Source organism: Macaca mulatta, chromosome 12 (assembly GCF_049350105.2).
Source record: "Macaca mulatta isolate MMU2019108-1 chromosome 12, T2T-MMU8v2.0, whole genome shotgun sequence".
In the NCBI taxonomy this organism is placed as follows: Eukaryota; Metazoa; Chordata; class Mammalia; order Primates; family Cercopithecidae; genus Macaca; species Macaca mulatta.
The window spans coordinates 53,471,067-53,490,295 of NC_133417.1; the positions used below are offsets into that span (position 1 = coordinate 53,471,067).

Below are 19,229 nucleotides of genomic sequence, written 5' to 3' on the forward strand. Positions count from 1 at the left end.
CTGGGCCAGGCACAGTGGCTCACGCCTGTAATCCAAGCACTTTGGGAGGCTGAGGCAGGCGGATTACAAGGTCAGGAGTTTGAGACCAGCCTGGACAATATGGTGAAACCCTGTCTCTACTAAAAATACAAAAGTTAGCCAGGCCTGCCTCAGGGCTGAGGCAGGAGAATCACTTGAACCCGGGAGGTGGAGGTTGCAGGGAGCCAAGATCGTGTCACTGCACTCCATCCTGGGCAACAGAGTGAGACTCCATCTCAAAAAGAAAAAAAAAAAGAAAGAAACCTGTCCTACTGGGCAAGCTACCACTGTCATTTCCTCATCAGACAGACTGTCTTAATCTCTGGGTGTCTAAGCATGAGATCTCACACCAAAGTTTGTTTGGGTGGCTTTCCAGTCTTCTCTCCTACTCTTGAAAAGCAACAGAGACAATGAGAAAAAGAAAGTATGCCAGTTCATGGTGCTGCTGGCCAGTGTGAAATAATCACTTTTTCCCAGTAAAGGACTACTCCAACTTACTAACTTGTTCCAGGATCCCAGCTGCCTTTTGGTTATTTAACTGGTAAACATGTAATGAATAATTTCCTTTTTAAAAATCTCAGCGACTATCCTTTTTATTCGATTAAGCACAAAATACCTTGGCTGCAAAAACAAAACAAAACAAAACAAAAACAGCTTTAACAAAACATTTTTCCTCACGGTTCAACAGACCATAGAGTTTTTGTGCAGAACTATGAAATACGTTCACCAGAGAGTGCCTATTCAAGATTAAGTGGTTCAGAAATAAGCAATTTCCAAATTTCCCTGCATCTATAAAATTTCATACAAATTCAGGGTCCTCTTTGAATGACTGTAAGCATGAATGAGTAACTTTAAGAACTCAGAGTAATTTGGGATAGACCTCTCCCTCTGTGGGGTGATTTCAACTTCTTGAAATATCTGGAAGCCTTCTTAGGTAATTTGTCATCTTGCACCCATCTCCTTTCCAATGTCCCTTATCTCCTAGCATTGGACGAATACACTGGAGAGTTCATTTTCACTTTCTCCACAAATGGGTGGTATTCTTTCCTTTTGTCCACAAACACACCAACACATAGCATCAAACTACCTACTTCTAAAAGTTGAGTGCAAGTTTTATGATTTTACAATCTTTTTTAATACCAACAAATATTGTTTGAATGCTGATCATGTGTCAAAGACTGTGTTAGGTCTTGGAAATACAGCGATAAATAAGAAATGATTTTTGTCTTTAATGGTTTGGAAAGATGATTTCAAATTTCTTCACTGCTTATCTCAGGCAGCAGGTTCGACCATGGGTAGGAGGAGCCGGAAGCATAGGGAAACCTCACAATATTTTCAGTCATATTTCTTTGTTTGGGGGAAACATAGGACTCTTCATTACCTTCCATCTACTTTATTATCACCTTGTCTTTGCTTGTTGTTTTAATCATCTTGCTTCTGCATAGAGGCCCTTTTTATTTTCATTTTCGTCTCTCAAATTCCAGATCAAATGTTACACCACTTGACTAGTTTTCCCTGACGTGTTCAGTTTTACAGTGGTCTCCTTGTTATACACCTGTTACACCTCTTAGCATATTGCATTATAGTTATACTAGCAATATAAGAACAAAGCTTTACATTTTTCTAGTTCCTAATAAACTCTGAATAAATATATATTTGAGAGAAGAAAAAGACAGAGAGATCTCTGTGTTTATTTCTTTACCTAAACTCTTAATTCCTTCAGGAAAGAGCAAGGTTTGTTTGTTGTTGTTTTTTTGTTTTTTGTTTGTTTGTTTCTTTTTTCGTAGTTAGTTCTATTCTATTTTCCAGCAGAGTACACCTGTTTGTTGAATAGATTTCTTGAAAATTAAAGAAAAATTTTAAAAACTATACCTTTATCTTCATACTACATTTAAGCAGCTTGTGTGCTTCACCGCTTTCTTGATGGTAAGACAAAAATACACCCAGAGTATCTATACTTCGCTTCTTCTAATTCTTCAAGAATATTTAGATAGAGAGCTTTTATGTATCCCAAAATGGCTACTTCTTTGAATCATAAGTGTGGATACTTCTCTGTTGCAAAATAAAGATTAAAAATTATAATAATCTCTAAGGAAAGCCTTCATCTATAAAGCCTTGACATGTACACTCTAGATAGAGCATTTTGAAAATGTGTTCTGCCTTTGGTTAGAGAAATTGTGATCTCTACATCTAAATATGTCATTATTATTTAGCAGAGAGGAAAAATTGCCACAGATATTGCCACAAGTAGTGATTACTACTAAATAAGACTTTTTATTTAAACTCTTAAAAAATTTGTAAAGGTTTAATAAAAGTTTTTTAAAAATTTAAAAAGATGGTTTCCAAATGGAAATAATCCATAGTATCTATGGAAATAGCAACAAGATTTAAGAAGCAACTAAATGTTTAGGGTTTTGATAATTTTGTAACAAATCTGAATTAGTATTTAAAGAATTGTATACTATATGCCTATTTCAGCATTTGGTATGTTTTCTTACCCTACTCTTGGTGAATGTGGTCATTATTTCATAAATATATATTTTCAAATAGGGGTTTTTAAAATCTCATTATTTAAATAAAACACTGAAAACTAAAAAAAAAAAAAGGTAGACCATGACAGCCAGGAAAAATGACAAATCCTTGCTATACGGATATTCTGTAAAGTGTGTTGAATGTGCTGATTTGTACTTACTGCTGTTACCACAGCACCACTACTATGACTACTAATGTCAATAATAATGATAACTCCTTTTATTTTTATAGACTTTTACATATTTCAGAACTTTTGCTTCCCTTTTTTTGGTTCTCAAAATAATCATGCCAGTTATGCAATTTTTTCTGCGGAAAAAGTTCAAAGTAGCAAAGTATCACATGTAGAAAGATATTTATCCCTGTATTATCTATAATGATGAAAAATCAAAATATGAATACCAGACTTTATCACAGTGGTTCAATAAATATAGTAAATACATACACTACACAGTTAAAATGTAAATACAAAGTCTATTTATCAGAAAGGAAAAATCCTTGTGTTATTCTATTAGGTGAAAAGAAGAAGAATATACAATTATATTCATATTACTGTTACAACTATGGAATATTTCTGTGTATTTGGATGAAGCCTCAATGGTAACATGATAAAATGTAAAGTTTTTTAGGATAGCATGGCATAACATCGCCCAAAATGTTTAGTTTATTTTAGATTTTCAGTGACACTGGTGTTGTTCATTATGCCATATATGTGTTTAGTATTTTTAAATAAAACTAAATGTGTATTCTTAAAATAATAAAATATTTGTCAAATGCATGTATTACATAAAACAATGCATTTACAATGGGGAAAGACCATTTACAAAAAAGTGATTATAGGTTCCTTTTCAATAGATGTGGTTTTCACCCTATCCACCTCACCCCTTGTGCATCTGGATCACCAGGGGTGATTTCAAAGAATACTACTGCCCAGGCTGTACCCCGAGAGATGAGTTTTCAACGGGTCTGGGCTAGGGCCCAGGTATTGGTTTGTTTTTGTTTTTTTAATTTCTCCAGATAATTCTGTTGTGCGGCTTGGGTTGAGCATCACAAAAACAGTTATAAATACGTGAAATTTCCTCTTTTCCGATATTAAATTCCCAGAATTTTCATCTCTAGTGTAAGACTTTTAAGAATAAGAATGCTATTTAAGACTGGTCTAATTTAAGAAATCATAAGTCCAAAGTGTCTTTATGCAATAAGAATGGTAAAGATTCTTAATTATTATTTTTATTCATTGTCAAAATAATGATAGAGTATTGGTAAGAGAAATGAACACTGTCTTCCACTGCTTATAGGAATGTAAATGAAGTGTGTATTGATCAACTTCACAGGAGGGTAGTTTGACAATATGTATTCAAAGCTTCTAAAATATGTAAACCCTTTTGTCCCTGAAATTTCACTTTTAAGAATTTATCCTTAGAAAATAATTAAGTGAACTGGCAAAGAAATATTAATAAGAATATTTGTCATAGTGTTGCTTACAATAGTAAAAGATTGGAAATAATTTAAAAACTTATGACTGGATTGATTAAAGTACAGTATATCGTACATGATACTAATAAAATGGTTCTGTAGCTATATATAAGTTAACATGGAATGATAATCACATTACACTGATAAAGCTACAAAATAACATTATAGCATGATTCCATTTTTTAAAAATATATGTAACATATATATGCATATATATATGCATACCTGCATATGTATAGATACGCAGGTAGAAAAAGCCCAGAAAGCTATAAACTAAAATATTATCTTCATAGGTAGTTATCTTCATAGGTACTTTTTATTTTCTGCTTTATATTTTTATGTGCATTCTACTTTTGTGGGTTTCTTTTCACTAAAAAGAAGTAGTAGTTTTATAAATAAAGACAACTTTTTTAATGAAAAAAACTTTTTAAATGAAATTATTACTTTTATCTACCAATTGAATGAAGAACACGGATTCTCCCATCTTCAGCTTTCACTTGTTGTCTGCCTGTGAAAAACAAGCTATTTGATAGTCAGCAACACCTGTTTCTTTTTTTAAACCCCCCCACCTCTCCTGCCACCACAACCTACCAGCTATTTCTCAGTAAAACTTCTTCAATATATTTATTTTCAAAAGTGTACATTCTAAACTTAAGTCCCATTAACAGATGTCAAGTGATCTGATTACAATTAATCTAGTTGCAATCAATGAAGGTGCCATGTAACAAATAAATTGAAATTTATGTTAATGCATTTTTATGCCTAGTCTCACATAATATCCATGATTAATAACTATTTTTTTATTATTTTATTTCATTTTAGGCGGTTCAGGACCATCATCCTCCATAGCCATAGCGGGCACCAACCACCCTGCCATCACAAAGACAACATCTGTTCTTCAAGATGGCGTCATAGTCACCACCGCAGCTGGAAACCCACTGCAGAGTCAGCTGCCCATTGGGAGTGATTTTCCTTTTGTTGGCCAGGAGCACGCACTTCATTTTCCATCCAACAGCACTTCAAACAACCATCTTCCACACCCCTTGAACCCCAGCCTCCTCAGTTCTCTACCTATCTCTTTGCCAGTGAATCAACAGCATCTCCTAAACCAGAATCTATTAAATATCCTCCAGCCTTCAGCAGGAGAAGGCAAGTCTGAGATCAACCTCCACCCTTTAGGTTTTCTCGACCCGAATGTAAACGCTGCTTTAGCTTTTCTCTCCAGTGACATGGATGGGCAGGTATTGCAGCCTGTTCACTTTCAGCTCTTAGCAGCCCTGCTTCAGAACCAAGCCCAAGCAGCTGCCATGCTTCCCCTGCCATCTTTCAATCTGACCATCTCAGATCTTTTCCAACAGCAAAATACCCCTTTACCCTCATTAACACAGATGACAGCCCCACCAGACCATTTGCCAAGCAATCAGTCAGACAACAGCCGAGCTGAGACCCTTTTAACCAGCCCCCTGGGGAACCCTTTACCAAGCTTTGCAGGCAGTGACACTACTTTTAACCCCCTGTTCCTCCCAGCTGTCAGTGGGGCCTCAGGATTAATGACCTTGAATCCCCAGCTGTTGGGAGGTGTCCTGAACTCGGCATCGGCCAACACCGCTAATCATCCAGAGGTTTCCATAGCAACCTCCTCCCAGGCAACCACTACCACAACCACTACATCATCAGCAGTGGCAGCACTGACTGTCTCAACACTTGGTGGGACAGCAGTGGTGTCAATGGCAGAAACATTGCTGAATATATCTAATAATGCTGGGAATACACCTGGTTCAGCTAAACTCAACAGTAACTCTGTGGTGCCACAGCTACTTAACCCTCTACTGGGGACAGGTCTACTTGGTAAGTTAAATTTTTTCACAAATTTTTTACAAAAGAAACGTTTTTCTAATTCTATTTTCTCCTTTTTAAAAACTCCATTTTGTCACACTATTTTTAAAAATGTTTTTGTTATGTCACAGCTTGCTTAAGGAACTAAATATAACAACACCCACACACAACCATAGTTATACAAACATGAGTGACTTTTTCCTTTTTCCCCTATTCTAGCAATACTAAATATCATTTTAATCTGCTTTCTCTCCTAATTCTGATGCCACCTAAACCTAACCTACCCATCATCTCTTAAACCAAGTAGAGTCTCATTTTTCAAATAATAAAGCACAGGTACATCTTAAAAATCACTTTCATTTGAATTTTCGTTGGTGTGGCATCACAGGGTTAGTATGAGCAGCTGCACTGTGGATGGAAACAGATTGAGAAAGTATTTTCCAGGTGAACCCTAAATAAACAAAACTAAATGCTTGTCTAGCAAAACAAGAATCGAGACGTAAAAACATGCAAAACTGAAGTTTGCCCAAGTTCAAAAGAACAGACAGCCCCTCTAGCTGCTACTAGATTTCCTCAGTATTATTTTTTTGACCTTTGTGGCTTAAAAACAAAGTGTTTCATCTGTATTATCCTATCACAAAATAGTCAGAAAATAATGCCAGGTATATTTAACTGATGGATATAGGTAACTATAATATAAAGTGTAGGGATGGTGTCCATAAAGTCTGGAAACAGAGAAATGTACATGATGATGTCAATGGCATCTTCCATGTGTGAAAAATAATTTGTTTATTATTTATGTTTTTTTGATTTCATGGATGCCTTTATAATATAGTAAAATTAGTTCTATTTGGCATTGAAATCTTTGTAATTAAATAACCTACAAAGCATATTTCATTTACATATTACAAGTTACAGGACAATTTCTATGACATTGTCCTCAAGAAAATGTCAGAGTAATTTCAGAATAATTTTGAATTTTGAATATAAATTTAGTTATTAATCCTACTGATTATATAATATTTATTTTGAATGATTATGACAATGAATTCTTTTGTGTTGTTAGCTTCTTTTCCATTTTAATTTTAGGTGACCAACCTTCTATCACAAAACAATGCACATTTCTAAACCAAATCAACGATTTGATGTGGTATCTACTGATTATTATGGCTTGAGAACTAAATTTTGTAAACAAGGCCTGATCAGCTCACTTATTTTAATTATCTGGTCAGATACTTACAATTGCTAAAACATTATAGGACTAATTTCAACCTTTAATTTTAGGTCCTCTAAAATAGATCTAAAATCTAAAAATAATAGATCAAGGAATCATATGACACTGCAGCTCAATATATAAGGACTGCCTAATGCATAGAGCAAAGACTAAGTAGCCTTTCCATGATATAAAATTTAAAAACTAATTATAGAAGATAAAACTAAATAATAAAGCTACTCTTTCCTTATCACTTAGTAAGACTTTGAGAAGTAAAAAAGAAAAGCATTACCCAAGTAAGCATAGCACTTAGTTTTTTGTTTTTTTTTTTTTTTCAGGAATTCTCAGGTACAAAGAAAGGCATAGAATCTCCAAAGAATCACATTTACTTATATTTTATGTTTTTCAAACTGTAGGTGATATGTCATCAATAAACAATACTTTGAATAACCATCAACTGACTCATCTACAGTCGCTGTTAAACAACAATCAGATGTTTCCTCCAAATCAGCAACAGCAGCAACTTCTCCAGGGGTACCAGAATCTCCAGGCGTTCCAAGGACAGCCCACAATTCCTTGCCCAGCTAACAATAACCCCATGGCTTGTCTGTTTCAGAACTTTCAGGTACTCTCCTCCCCTGTGTCACTTTAGAAGAAAACAATGTCTGGGTTTGTTTAAACACTTAATTTGCAGGAAAGGGTGAAAAAAGTAGGTTATGTGCCCTTTCACCTCTATTTACTGTTATTTCTCAATCATGAGTATTGTTAAACATTCCAGTCTTTTGTGTGAAGGTTTTCTTTTTTTTTAATTTTGTCTGAAGTATCTCAGCAGTTCTTTTGGAGCTGTTAGTAAAAACTGATCGTGTGACCCCCATAAGCCCTTTCGTCATTTCTCATTGTTCTCATGACTGAGACTCACCTCCCTCGCATGCCCACCTGTCCATCCTCTCCAGTGTCAGCTCTCACCACTCTTCCCCTGGCTTCAGCCACATGGTACTTCTTTAGTTCCACGAAGTGAATCAATCCCTGCTAGATTAAGGAGATAGGTGGAAAGAGTAACACTAAATCCACATGGGAAGAAAATATGGACTTTTTAAAAATAATCTTGGGGTAGAGAAGGCTCTTTCAGCATGACAGAAAACCAAGGCAGTCAAAAGGAAAAGAAACAAATTTGATTACCTAAAAATTTAAAATCTCTGTGTGATCAAGGATATTCTAAACAAAACTAAAGACAAGTGACAACCTGGCAGAAAATATTTTCCTAATACATACTAAATAACACCTATAATGTAAAAAGAGCTCCTACAAATCAGAAAGAAAAAAGATAATTGATTAGAAAGAGTTAGCAATAGATATGAACAGGTAATTCATAGAATTTGAAAGATAAAGTATTAATAAACGTATGAAAATAATCAGAGTTACATACATTATCACAGTAATGTGTCCATCAGATTGATGATATCCACTGCTGATAAGGGTGCAGAGAAATAGATTCTCTCAGATTACTGGTGGTCTGATTACATGCTGATACAGTCCTTTTGGAGAGTAATTTGATAGCATATCAGATTTTTAAATATCTTTTGACCAGAAGTTCAGCTTCTATGTATTAATATCTCATTTTAGAGAAATCTTCAAATGTGAACAAACAAGCACATATCAAAATGTTCAGTGCAGTATAATTTGTGGTGTCAAAAATTATGAACCACTCCATCAGTAGGGAAATGGTTAAATATATTGTGGTACAGTATATCCATCTACCTAGTGGTTTAGAAAATTAGGTAGACTTACATAATCTGATATGGAAAGATCTGTAAGACTGCAAGACTCCAGTGCTATAGTATTGCAGAACAGTACTTTTAAATCTGGAAACCATGAATGTAATCATACGCTAAAGGAAAGACCCAGGAAAGTGGAACATCTTTATGTTCAAGGGATAATAAATAAGGCAGGATCCCTGAGGAGGGGGTGTGGGATCCAGAATCTAGTACCATCCCAATTAGGTTGAAAGAAAGGAGGGAAGCAAGGAAGGGAGGTAAGAAGGATGCACTCCAGTGCTGGTTAGTTCTAAGTAAGGAAATAGGACTGGAGTAGGGTGAGAAACTGTGAGTATGGGTGAGAAGTAATGATGAAGAAAACTTGTATATTTTTGACATATATATATATAAAATCCATAATAAAATAATTCAGAAAGGAAGAGGAAGTGCTCAACCGTGTCACTGAGAAAAAAGGTAAGATAAAGCCTGAAGAGAATCCTTTAGATTTACCAATTAGGACATCATCAGTGACTTAGTGGAATGCAGTTTTGCTGGAGTGGTGGGAGTAGGAGCCAGATGGCAAAAGGGAGGAACAGCGAATGGGAGGTTAGGAATTAAAGAGTATAGATTAAAGAAGTATACTTCAGCTGTTCTTGACAAACACACACACACAACACACACACATACACACAACTATATGAGATGATAGATAGGCTCATTTGTTTCACTATAGTAACCCCTTTACCATCTGTGTATGTATTCTATAACATTATGGTGTTAACTTCAAATACACACAACAAAATTTATTTTTGAAAAAAACTTAACTTTGAAGAACGTAAGAGAAATAGGGCAGTGCCCCAGCAGGGGGTCGGGAGTAGATGAATGCAAACTTTAAAATACGTAAGCCATGAACATAATCATGTGCTATAGGAAAGACCCAGAAAAGTGGAAGAGATTGAACATAAAGAAGGGAAGGGATGCCGGGCGCGGTGGCTCACGCCTGTAATCCCAGCACTTTGGGAGGCTGAGACGGGCGGATCACAAGGTCAGGAGATTGAGACCATCCTGGCTAACACGGTGAAACCCCGTCTCTGCTAAAAATGCAAAAAATTAGCCAGGCGTGGTGGTGCGCGCCTGTAGTCACAGCTACTTGGAGGCTGAGGCAGGAGAATGGCGTGAACCCGGGAGGTGGAGCTTGCAGTGCCGAGATCACACCACCGCACTCCAGCCTGGGCAACAGAGCGAGACTCTGTCTCAAAAAAAAAAAAAAAAAAAAAAAGAAGGGATAATAAATAAGACAGGATCCTTTAGAAGGGGGCTTGGGATTCAGAACGTAAGTGGAGGGCACACCCTCAGAGAGCAGAAGGGAACCCTCTTATGGGAAGCAGGACAGAATTTAGGACAGGTATAGTTGCAGAGAAGTCTGCTGCCAGGGGCAGGGAGTATCAGAGTATAAGAAATTGTGAGAATTCTTGCCTGATGGGCTTTATTTTCTCTATTACGTAAGGTCATCTACTAAGAATAGTCTGGGAGATGGTGAAGAAGTTGGTGAAGATTTGAATAGTTGTGGAAAATGAGTGACAACTAACTAGAAGATCTAGGATTGATGGGCAGCAATAAGCCCTCAACTGAAGTTGGAAGCTACAAATTCCTATAGACAAATACTCAGCATCCTCACTGTAGATGTAGATAAGGCAGGCAGTTGAATTGATCCAAGATTGGGATTTTGCCTGGTAGGTGTAGACAGGGTGATAATAGCAAGAGAGAGGCTGATGTGCTGACAGATCCTAGGTTCTGGATTAGTAGGGAAGGATGTAAAGAAAGGGAGAGATCATTGTGGAAAAAAATCTGAAACTCCAAAGTATCAAGAATCTAGAGCAGTAATTCTTAGATGGCATGGGGGTGGGGGTAAAATTAGAATAACCTTGGGCACTTTTTCAAACTGCCCTCATCCTTCCTATACCACAATTCTGATATGCTCCCCCGGTAAGTATGCTGTCCCTTCACCACTTCCCAATTGAGAATCACTTCTGCAGATAGCCATTGTCACTACTGACAGCATGGGGATATGGCCTGAAAAGGTTGAGGAGCAGGTATTACTACCCCATCTGAAAACTAGTGTCATGTTATTGTTAAGAAAAGAGTTTATATATTTTTTAATTTTATATTGTATTTCACTTAGTTAAGTGGAAACATCAGTGAGTTAGAAATCACTTTCAAAATATTTTTCCTTTGCTAATTTGATTACCTGTGACTTGACTTTTTTTTGAATCCTAAATTGCAAAGACCTGTAATGACACCGGATAAATGGAATCATCCCAACCTGAGTATGTTTTCTGTCCAACCACGTCAAGTTTAATTTTTCTAGAGAAGGTTTTGCAATGATGATTTTAAAAAATCTGTTGAATGATTTTAACCAAAGAAGCAGCCTGCAAATATAATCAAGACATAAGCTTTCCTATACAAAGTGACTTTTTACTTCATTTTTTGAGTCTTGTTCTTTATATTTCCTTCCTTGTTATATTTGTTTGTCTTTTGGTAAATCTTAAAGTTGTAGTCTTTCTCTTTGAGGCCTTTAAAATTATTTCCCTTTCTCTCACTGCTTCCTGTCTATTTCTTCAAGGTGAGAATGCAGGAAGATGCAGCTCTCCTAAACAAAAGAATAAGCACTCAGCCTGGGCTCACAGCACTTCCTGAGAATCCAAACACTACACTTCCACCTTTTCAAGATACACCTTGTGAGTTGCAACCGAGGATTGACCCATCTCTTGGTCAACAGGTGAAGGATGGCCTCGTTGTGGGTGGCCCAGGTGATGCTTCCGTAGATGCCATTTACAAAGCAGTTGTCGATGCAGCCAGCAAGGGAATGCAGGTTGTCATCACCACTGCAGTCAACAGTACAACTCAGATCAGCCCCATTCCAGCTCTGAGTGCCATGAGTGCCTTCACTGCTTCAATTGGTGACCCATTAAATCTCTCCAGTGCTGTCAGTGCGGTCATTCATGGACGGAACATGGGAGGTGTTGATCATGACGGTAGGCTGAGGAATTCAAGAGGGGTTCGGCTGCCCAAGAATCTAGACCATGGGAAAAATGCGAACGAAGGAGATGGGTTTGAATATTTCAAGTCAGCAAGTTGCCACACATCCAAAAAACAGTGGGACGGGGAGCAAAGTCCCAGAGGGGAGCGAAACAGGTGGAAGTACGAGGAATTTTTAGATCATCCAGGCCATATCCACAGTAGTCCTTGTCATGAAAGGTCCAATAATGTCTCTACACTGCCATTTCTGCCTGGGGAACAGCACCCAATACTGTTACCACCAAGAAACTGTCCAGGGGATAAAATTCTAGAGGAAAATTTCAGGTATAATAACTACAAAAGAACTATGATGAGTTTTAAGGAGAGACTAGAGAACACTGTGGAAAGATGTGCACACATTAATGGGAATAGACCTCGACAGAGTCGGGGATTTGGAGAGCTGCTAAGCACTGCAAAGCAAGACCTGGTCCTAGAGGAGCAGTCTCCAAGTTCCTCAAATAGTTTGGAAAATTCTCTGGTCAAAGACTACATCCATTACAATGGAGACTTTAATGCCAAAAGCATTAATGGGTGTGTGCCTAGCCCTTCAGATGCTAAAAGCATTAGTAGTGAAGATGACCTAAGGAATCCAGACTCCCCCTCTTCAAATGAATTGATACATTATAGACCAAGGACGTTCAATGTTGGCGACTTGGTCTGGGGCCAAATCAAAGGACTGACTTCCTGGCCTGGAAAATTAGTAAGAGAAGACGACGTTCACAATTCATGTCAACAAAGCCCAGAGGAAGGGAAGGTATACCAATCTTTATCCATTGTCAAATACTAACCTTTGTTCAGATATCAATTATTGGTTTTTGTTATCATCACTTTGGATTCTTTGGATTTGAAATTAGGATTCTTCATGACTCATTGAGGTCTCACAAGCTTCTGGAGCATAAAATGAAGAGGGGATGGTTATAGTCAACAAAATGTCATATCAACAAGGGGTGAGTTGTAAAGCATTTATAGATCACACTAGGGCTCAGGGTGGCTGTAAGCCAGGAACCAGATTTCCAGAATTTGGTCCACTCTGCCTTCCCTCTCTACAGTTACCTAGTTCTTCATTTCATACACTGAGGAGGAAGGCAAGTGTCAATGACTGGGGAAAAAAATCTGGTAGCCTTTGGAGGTCCAGGAGTGTGGCAGGGGTAAGGCGCTCCCAGGCAACAGATGCGCCAGGGGACGACATCTCCTGTATGTGCTTACATGTGGCACACAGAGCTGGGAAGGGGGTACAGTCTGGGTGGAGATGCAGCCGTTTCTGGAAGCAGCAGGTAAAGTCTGAAATCAGAATTTCCTGAATACCTTTCAGGAAAAGTTCTGGGCCTTTAAAACATATGGAAATGTTTAACCCCATAGTCTGGTTCTACTTAACACAATTAGATCATATAAATTAAGTGAAAACTTCTCCATGAAACTACCGTTCAATTTAAAAGAAATTAGTAGGGGTCTTCTGGGCTTTTTTTTTTTTTTTTTTTCCGGCCCTTACAAAAATGGTGGAATTGGCTCACTAGGCAAGAAATATGCAGAGTGTTTAAAGTAGATAGAAAAATTTATATCTGACCAGGAGGAGATCATTATGCACATTCCCCCATATGATGAAGAAATGTATAATTTTTCATCTTCCTAGGTAATAAAAATTACTCTTACAGGTATATGTTATTCTCGTAAAGAGTATATTCTATAAAGCAATTTCAACTGTGCTCAAACTTTCACTGGCACTTAGGTTTAATGACAGGAAACCAAAAGCATTTTTGCCAGCACAATAAAAGGATTGTCTTTCTCCAAATGACTAGGAGGTCCTAAAACCTTGCTCATAATGCCTAATATATACTTGTCAGGATACACTCTGGGCATAATGTTTGTACATTTGATAAGGAAATGAATTCCATACCCCTATTCACAAAATATTTTATTCTCTATACTCTCAGAGATCAGACAAACATTCTTTAGGTTGAAAAACCTAAATATTTTTGACAGTTTATTCAAGAAATAATTAGAAACAGAAAAAGTGGGCTTTTATGATATAAATGGAACTGCTACAAATACAAGATGTAGACATTGAACTGTTTTACAATGTCTGTGCAAACGAACTAAGTCTTTTTTATGTGCCATTTTACCAAAAGCTTAACTGAAAAAAAAGATTATGGCCTCCCTTCCCTGGAAACATTCTTCCTGTCCTAAATGCCTTGTCTAAATATCTTTTTATGCCCTTAGGAGAGTAAAGGCATGTACTTTTAACACATTTCACATTAAACAATGGTCTAGATCTTCTGATTAATCTCTGCTCGAAAACTCCTGAGACTGAGGTATTCACTGATGTTAGGGGAGATGTACTTTAAAAAAAAATCGAAGAGTCCAAGAAACACTTATTTTTCTTCACTTAAATAAGCAAAGTAGTATGTAGTATTCATTCCACTATAAAATAATATTTTTAAAATTCAGATTCTTCTTCCTTAATTTTGGCAATAGATGAATTGTAATAGGAAACATAAAACTGTTGCTGTAAATTCACATATTCTTCCTCTCGCTGGCTGACCTTGTCGTTTTGGATTCTCAAGTAAAAACCTTTATATCAAGATATACTATACACTAAAAATATTTTTAGTAATTCAGAGAATTTAATTTAAAGCACACATTTAGAGGTGAAAAACTGAAAACATGCAATAAAATATTAATGATAATACATGAAACATTTATCTATCATTTAAAAAGCAAGGTATAACAGCCTCAGAAGCTCTAAGGACTCAGCATTTTTAAAAACCTCTGGTCTTTTCAGGACCTACCACACTTTTGCACATAAGTAAACTAAGTACTACTTCACAAACATTCTTTTTTCCTCTATAGTTCACAAAACAAGACTTCCCAATACCTTACTTAGTGATGCTCCGTGAGTCAAAGTTCTCATTTTACAACACCAGAAAAGGTAAAATCTCAAACACAGGTCCGACTTCAAGCCAAGTGTCTGATATGTTGATGACCCTAGTTCATGAAGAAAAAGTAAAACTATGTTCAATACCTGTATAAGACAAAACATGATGTATTTCAGAGAGATATCTAGTAGAACACTTTTTAAAATTTGTACTCATTCAGGTGAACCAGTTTGGATGTAATTTTATTTATGTAGAACTCCTTAATGCCCAAGAATGTTGGATAATGCCTTGTACATTAATAACTGGACTTCTGCTTCTAAAAAGGTAAGCATTGCCTTAGGTTACCTTCTATACACTATGGCAATGCCTGACATTTTTATAAAGTCTAAAGCAGAAAGGCAGAGACTAGCTCCGACTTTGTTTATTATAGTAAAACCTTTCTAATTCCGCCTTGCTAATGTGGAATGTGGGATCATTTTCCATAATGTTTATCTTTGTAGTGTCTAAGAAGAAAAAATTTGCCAAACTATTTTCCTACATTATCATTTTAAACTTTCTTAGCTTCTCAGCTTTCATACTATTTCTATGTCCACCAAAGAATCCAAGATTCTGTCGGATCCCACCAGATAATAATCTATGTTAACTCAAGTTTTAGAGTAGATTTATTACCCCTGACTCCACCCCACAACATACCATTTATTATTTTCAGTTACAGGCTTTATTCTCAGCAAACCACTCCAAATTCTTTATGGAAGCAGGCGAAATAGAAAATAAAGATAATTAATTGACAGGATAGAAGATTACTATTTCAAAACAAGCTGGATGCCTTTCCTATTTTTAGGTTGCATGAATGGTCTCTGGTCTAAGGAAGTCAATGCTGTGTGATCAAAGCACTGATAATTGCCAAGGGCTGAGACCTCCCATTGTCAATACATTAATATTGTAGCAGATACCGTTAGTCATAATAGTAACTGACTAGGTCAGCTTATGATCTTAGAAAGGCCTTTTTGGTCTTTGGAGGGATAGTAAATGTAGCAGATTACTGATATGCATTAGACATGTTCTGTAGTTTCTGAGATGATTTCCTAAAAGGTATGGTTTCTAGACATCGAATACTGTATAAACACAGTCTGCAGAGAACTAGAGAAAAAGCAGGGTGTAGCATAAAGAGGCATGGGTTTTGGGCACTCTGATGTGAGCCTACTCTTAGCTCTGCTAGTTACCTAAGTGGTCGTAGTAGGTATATTAATCTCCTAGAAGCTGCAGGCTACTCACCTCTTTCAAGTGAGAACATTAATTTCGATTCAAATAGATGCCTTAAGATTTCAATGAAATACTGTAGATTATTATCTGGCACATCAAAGAGGTTCAGTAAACATTAACCTCCTATTCTCTGCCCTTTATGGTAGATAGTCTTATTAATTTAGGTTCCACCATTATGGAATTGTGGTAATTTGACCTTAGTTATTGTTTACCTCTGCATTGTCCATGTATAAAGGATTTATTAACCAAGTTGAGAGTAAAGGATTATAAGAATTATATTCAATGAATGAAATAGTTCATAAGTATGTTTATAGCACATATACAAATCAGCATATCTGATTATAAGTTAGTGTTAGCTGTTAATTTCAAGCAGGAGTTCTACTTGGAAGCGTTTTAAAGCACTCAGTTTGTTGAGTGAACTTCAATGTTTCTAAAAAAAATCAACTCAGGCTTTCTTCCTCTACCTTCCCACATAACTCTCTTTCACACGTAAAACAATATTAATTAGTGGAGATTTTTAACAGCCTATGAAAAGTTGGGATGAATTGCTTGTATGTATTACTTTCCTAAGATTGAAGCTATGTGACAGCATTGGAGGACATTATGTGCCTTGTATTTTACCACTCAAGAAGTACTATATCCTTCCTAATATGTTTTTTCCCTTGGTTACCCATTTGTAATGAAGTACATTCTGGGCCGGGCACGGTGGCTCATGCCTGTAATCCCAGCACTTTGGGAGGCCGAAGCGGGCGGATCACGAGGTCAGGATATCGAGACTATACTGGCTAACACGGTGAAACCCCGTCTCTGCTAAAAATACAAAAAATTAGCCGGACGTGGTGACGAACACCTGTAGTCCCAGCTGCTCGGGAGGCTGAGGCAGGAGAATGGCGTGAACCCGGGAGGTGGAGCTTGCAGTGAGCTGAGATCCGGCCACTACCCTCCAGCCTGGGCGACAGAGCGAGACTCCATCTCAAAAAAAAAAAAAAACAAAAAAAAACAAAAAAAAACCAGAAGTACATTCTGGGAGATAGTTATACTTGTTCTAAATAACTGGTGCAAGTTTCTCTCTGAACCATGAACCCTTTATTGTTCGTGGCTCAGTGACCAGGAATAAGACCTCAGGATTGTGCTCCAGTACATAGCCAGAGCCAGACAGATTCAACTTCCAGATCTTGGCATAATGTTAGGGAATTCTTGGGAAGAAAATGGCTACCTCTGACATTACACCTCTATGCCTTAATATGCAAACATTTTTAAGCCTATGCAACTACGGAGGAAATGGTTATCTTTATGTACCTATTTCATTAACTATTTAAATATAAAGAAAATGCTCTTGTTTTCTAAAATATATTTTACAATTGTCATCTGTCATCTTTGATTTTATGTTAACTAGCTTAAAAGGGTTGCCTCTCAAGCAGTAATAATCAAAAACTAAAATTTTTATTTTTTTCTGCATAGATCATTTTTACTTTTTGAACATCCTCCCTTTGGTCTTCATATGTCATTGCTCTTACATTTGATGTATATTCTGACCCAAGCCAAATTTAAGAAATAATTTATTACTAGACTGGTACCAAAATGTTTCTTTTCAATGACTGTTGTTGGACAGTTGCAGAAACACCTGATTACCGAAAAAAGTTTACGTCTCTGTTCTACACTACCTGGTTAAATGAAGACATTATTTTCAAAGCATAAGTGGGTAGGGTGTTCCCTCTTCAAAACTGCTCTTTGACTTTCTTCCACACAGTTATTTCTGGCAAGTAGAGATAAAAACAGCTCTCTGAATAGTCATTCAAAACCGACAAAATTCATCTTTATTAAAACTCATAACCAAATTTATTGGGGGGCAATACATTTTCTGTATGTCAGTTCAGCATCACACGCACACGTGTTTTGACAGCATGGAGCATAACGAGATACAACTTACCTCGCATTCTGGGGGTGGGTAACTTAAGAAGTTGAGCCCGGAGAACTAACTTTGGGAGGTGCCCCCTCCTGTGATGTTCAGACATTTTACTTTGAAGAACGTTCTTTGTGTGTTTATCAGTGTTAGCTGTTTGTATTCTTTGGTACTGTAATTCTCTGTTGAGAATGTTCTTAGTGTATTCACTTTGCCTTATCTATTTTCTTAACTGCTGTTGGAGATGAATCCTTTTCTCTGTACCACGGCATCCACAATACTTGGGTTGCATTTTGGCTGGTAGTGTGACAGAGGCAATCAATGCCCTGTCAGCACCAGAATCTCCTTGAAAGGGAGCAAAATAGTTTTTCAAAAGTAATAAGAAAGATAAAATCCAGGCCAACAAAGTCAATTCCTGATCAGAATTTGAAAGATAATAAAAATGAAGAACTAGCAAAGACCAAAAATGTGACTATCAAGAAAAAGACTAAGCTGAGTAAAACAACTGTAAACTTTACTATAGTGAATTGTGAAATATTGTGAACTTTTTTCCTGAGCCAGATTAAAGAGGACTAGGAGGCCTGTCTTCAATCACGTAGGTAACTGAGCCCAACGCAGACTACATGAGCTTGTTCATACAATTTCAGATAGGAAGCAGGAAATAGAATCTCAGGTCTGAGGCAACTACTTGCTTCTGTTACATGAACTTCCAAGCATTGTTTCCTTAGAAATTACAAACTCATCTGAAACATTTAATTCTATCTATGTGTTGTGGATTGATATGCAAATTATTGTCACATTTAGAATGGATTTACCCCCATCCTGTAATGTAGTTCCCTAGTGCTTAGAAACACTGCTATGCAAAGTGAAGAAGAAAGGAAGCACCGAAAAAGGCCTCAGATAATGCCACTGACTAAATTGTGATAAAGAGAATTTGGTTAGTTCATTGGAAAAAGTTGGGATTCATTTAAAGGAATGATTAGTACTCTGCCATGAGAACTTTGTACTATTGTTGGAAAACAATTAGGTTCATCCTTTCTGTCACAGGTGAATCAACTTTTTACCCTAAATTATTTATCATATAATATTAATTCCCAGTCTTTTAAAAATATTGAAATATTGCACTTAAGTTAGCAGGAATTTTTTCAGTTTGAAGATGTTATTTTTAAAAATATATATTATTTTTAATATTTACTGTTTAATAAATGTTTGATAATGAACTTAATAAATGCCTCATATTTGCTTTCTACTTCAGAGCTATATTTCCCAGACTTCAGCTAAAGTTG

General features: G+C 36.6%; 1 protein-coding gene across 15 annotated transcripts in view; it reads left to right on the forward strand.

Moving 5' to 3' along the window:
- The window catches only part of MBD5 (methyl-CpG binding domain protein 5), a 509,020-nt gene that overhangs the window by 473,747 nt on the left and 16,044 nt on the right, over positions 1-19,229 (forward strand). For 10 of the 15 annotated variants that reach the window (XM_077956507.1, XM_028830578.2, XM_077956502.1 and 7 more), the window contains 3 exons: positions 4,846-5,871; positions 7,489-7,697; positions 11,450-12,658. In XM_077956507.1, coding sequence (XP_077812633.1) covers positions 4,846-5,871; positions 7,489-7,697; positions 11,450-12,658 — 2,444 coding nt within the window. 15 annotated transcript variants of the gene reach the window in all.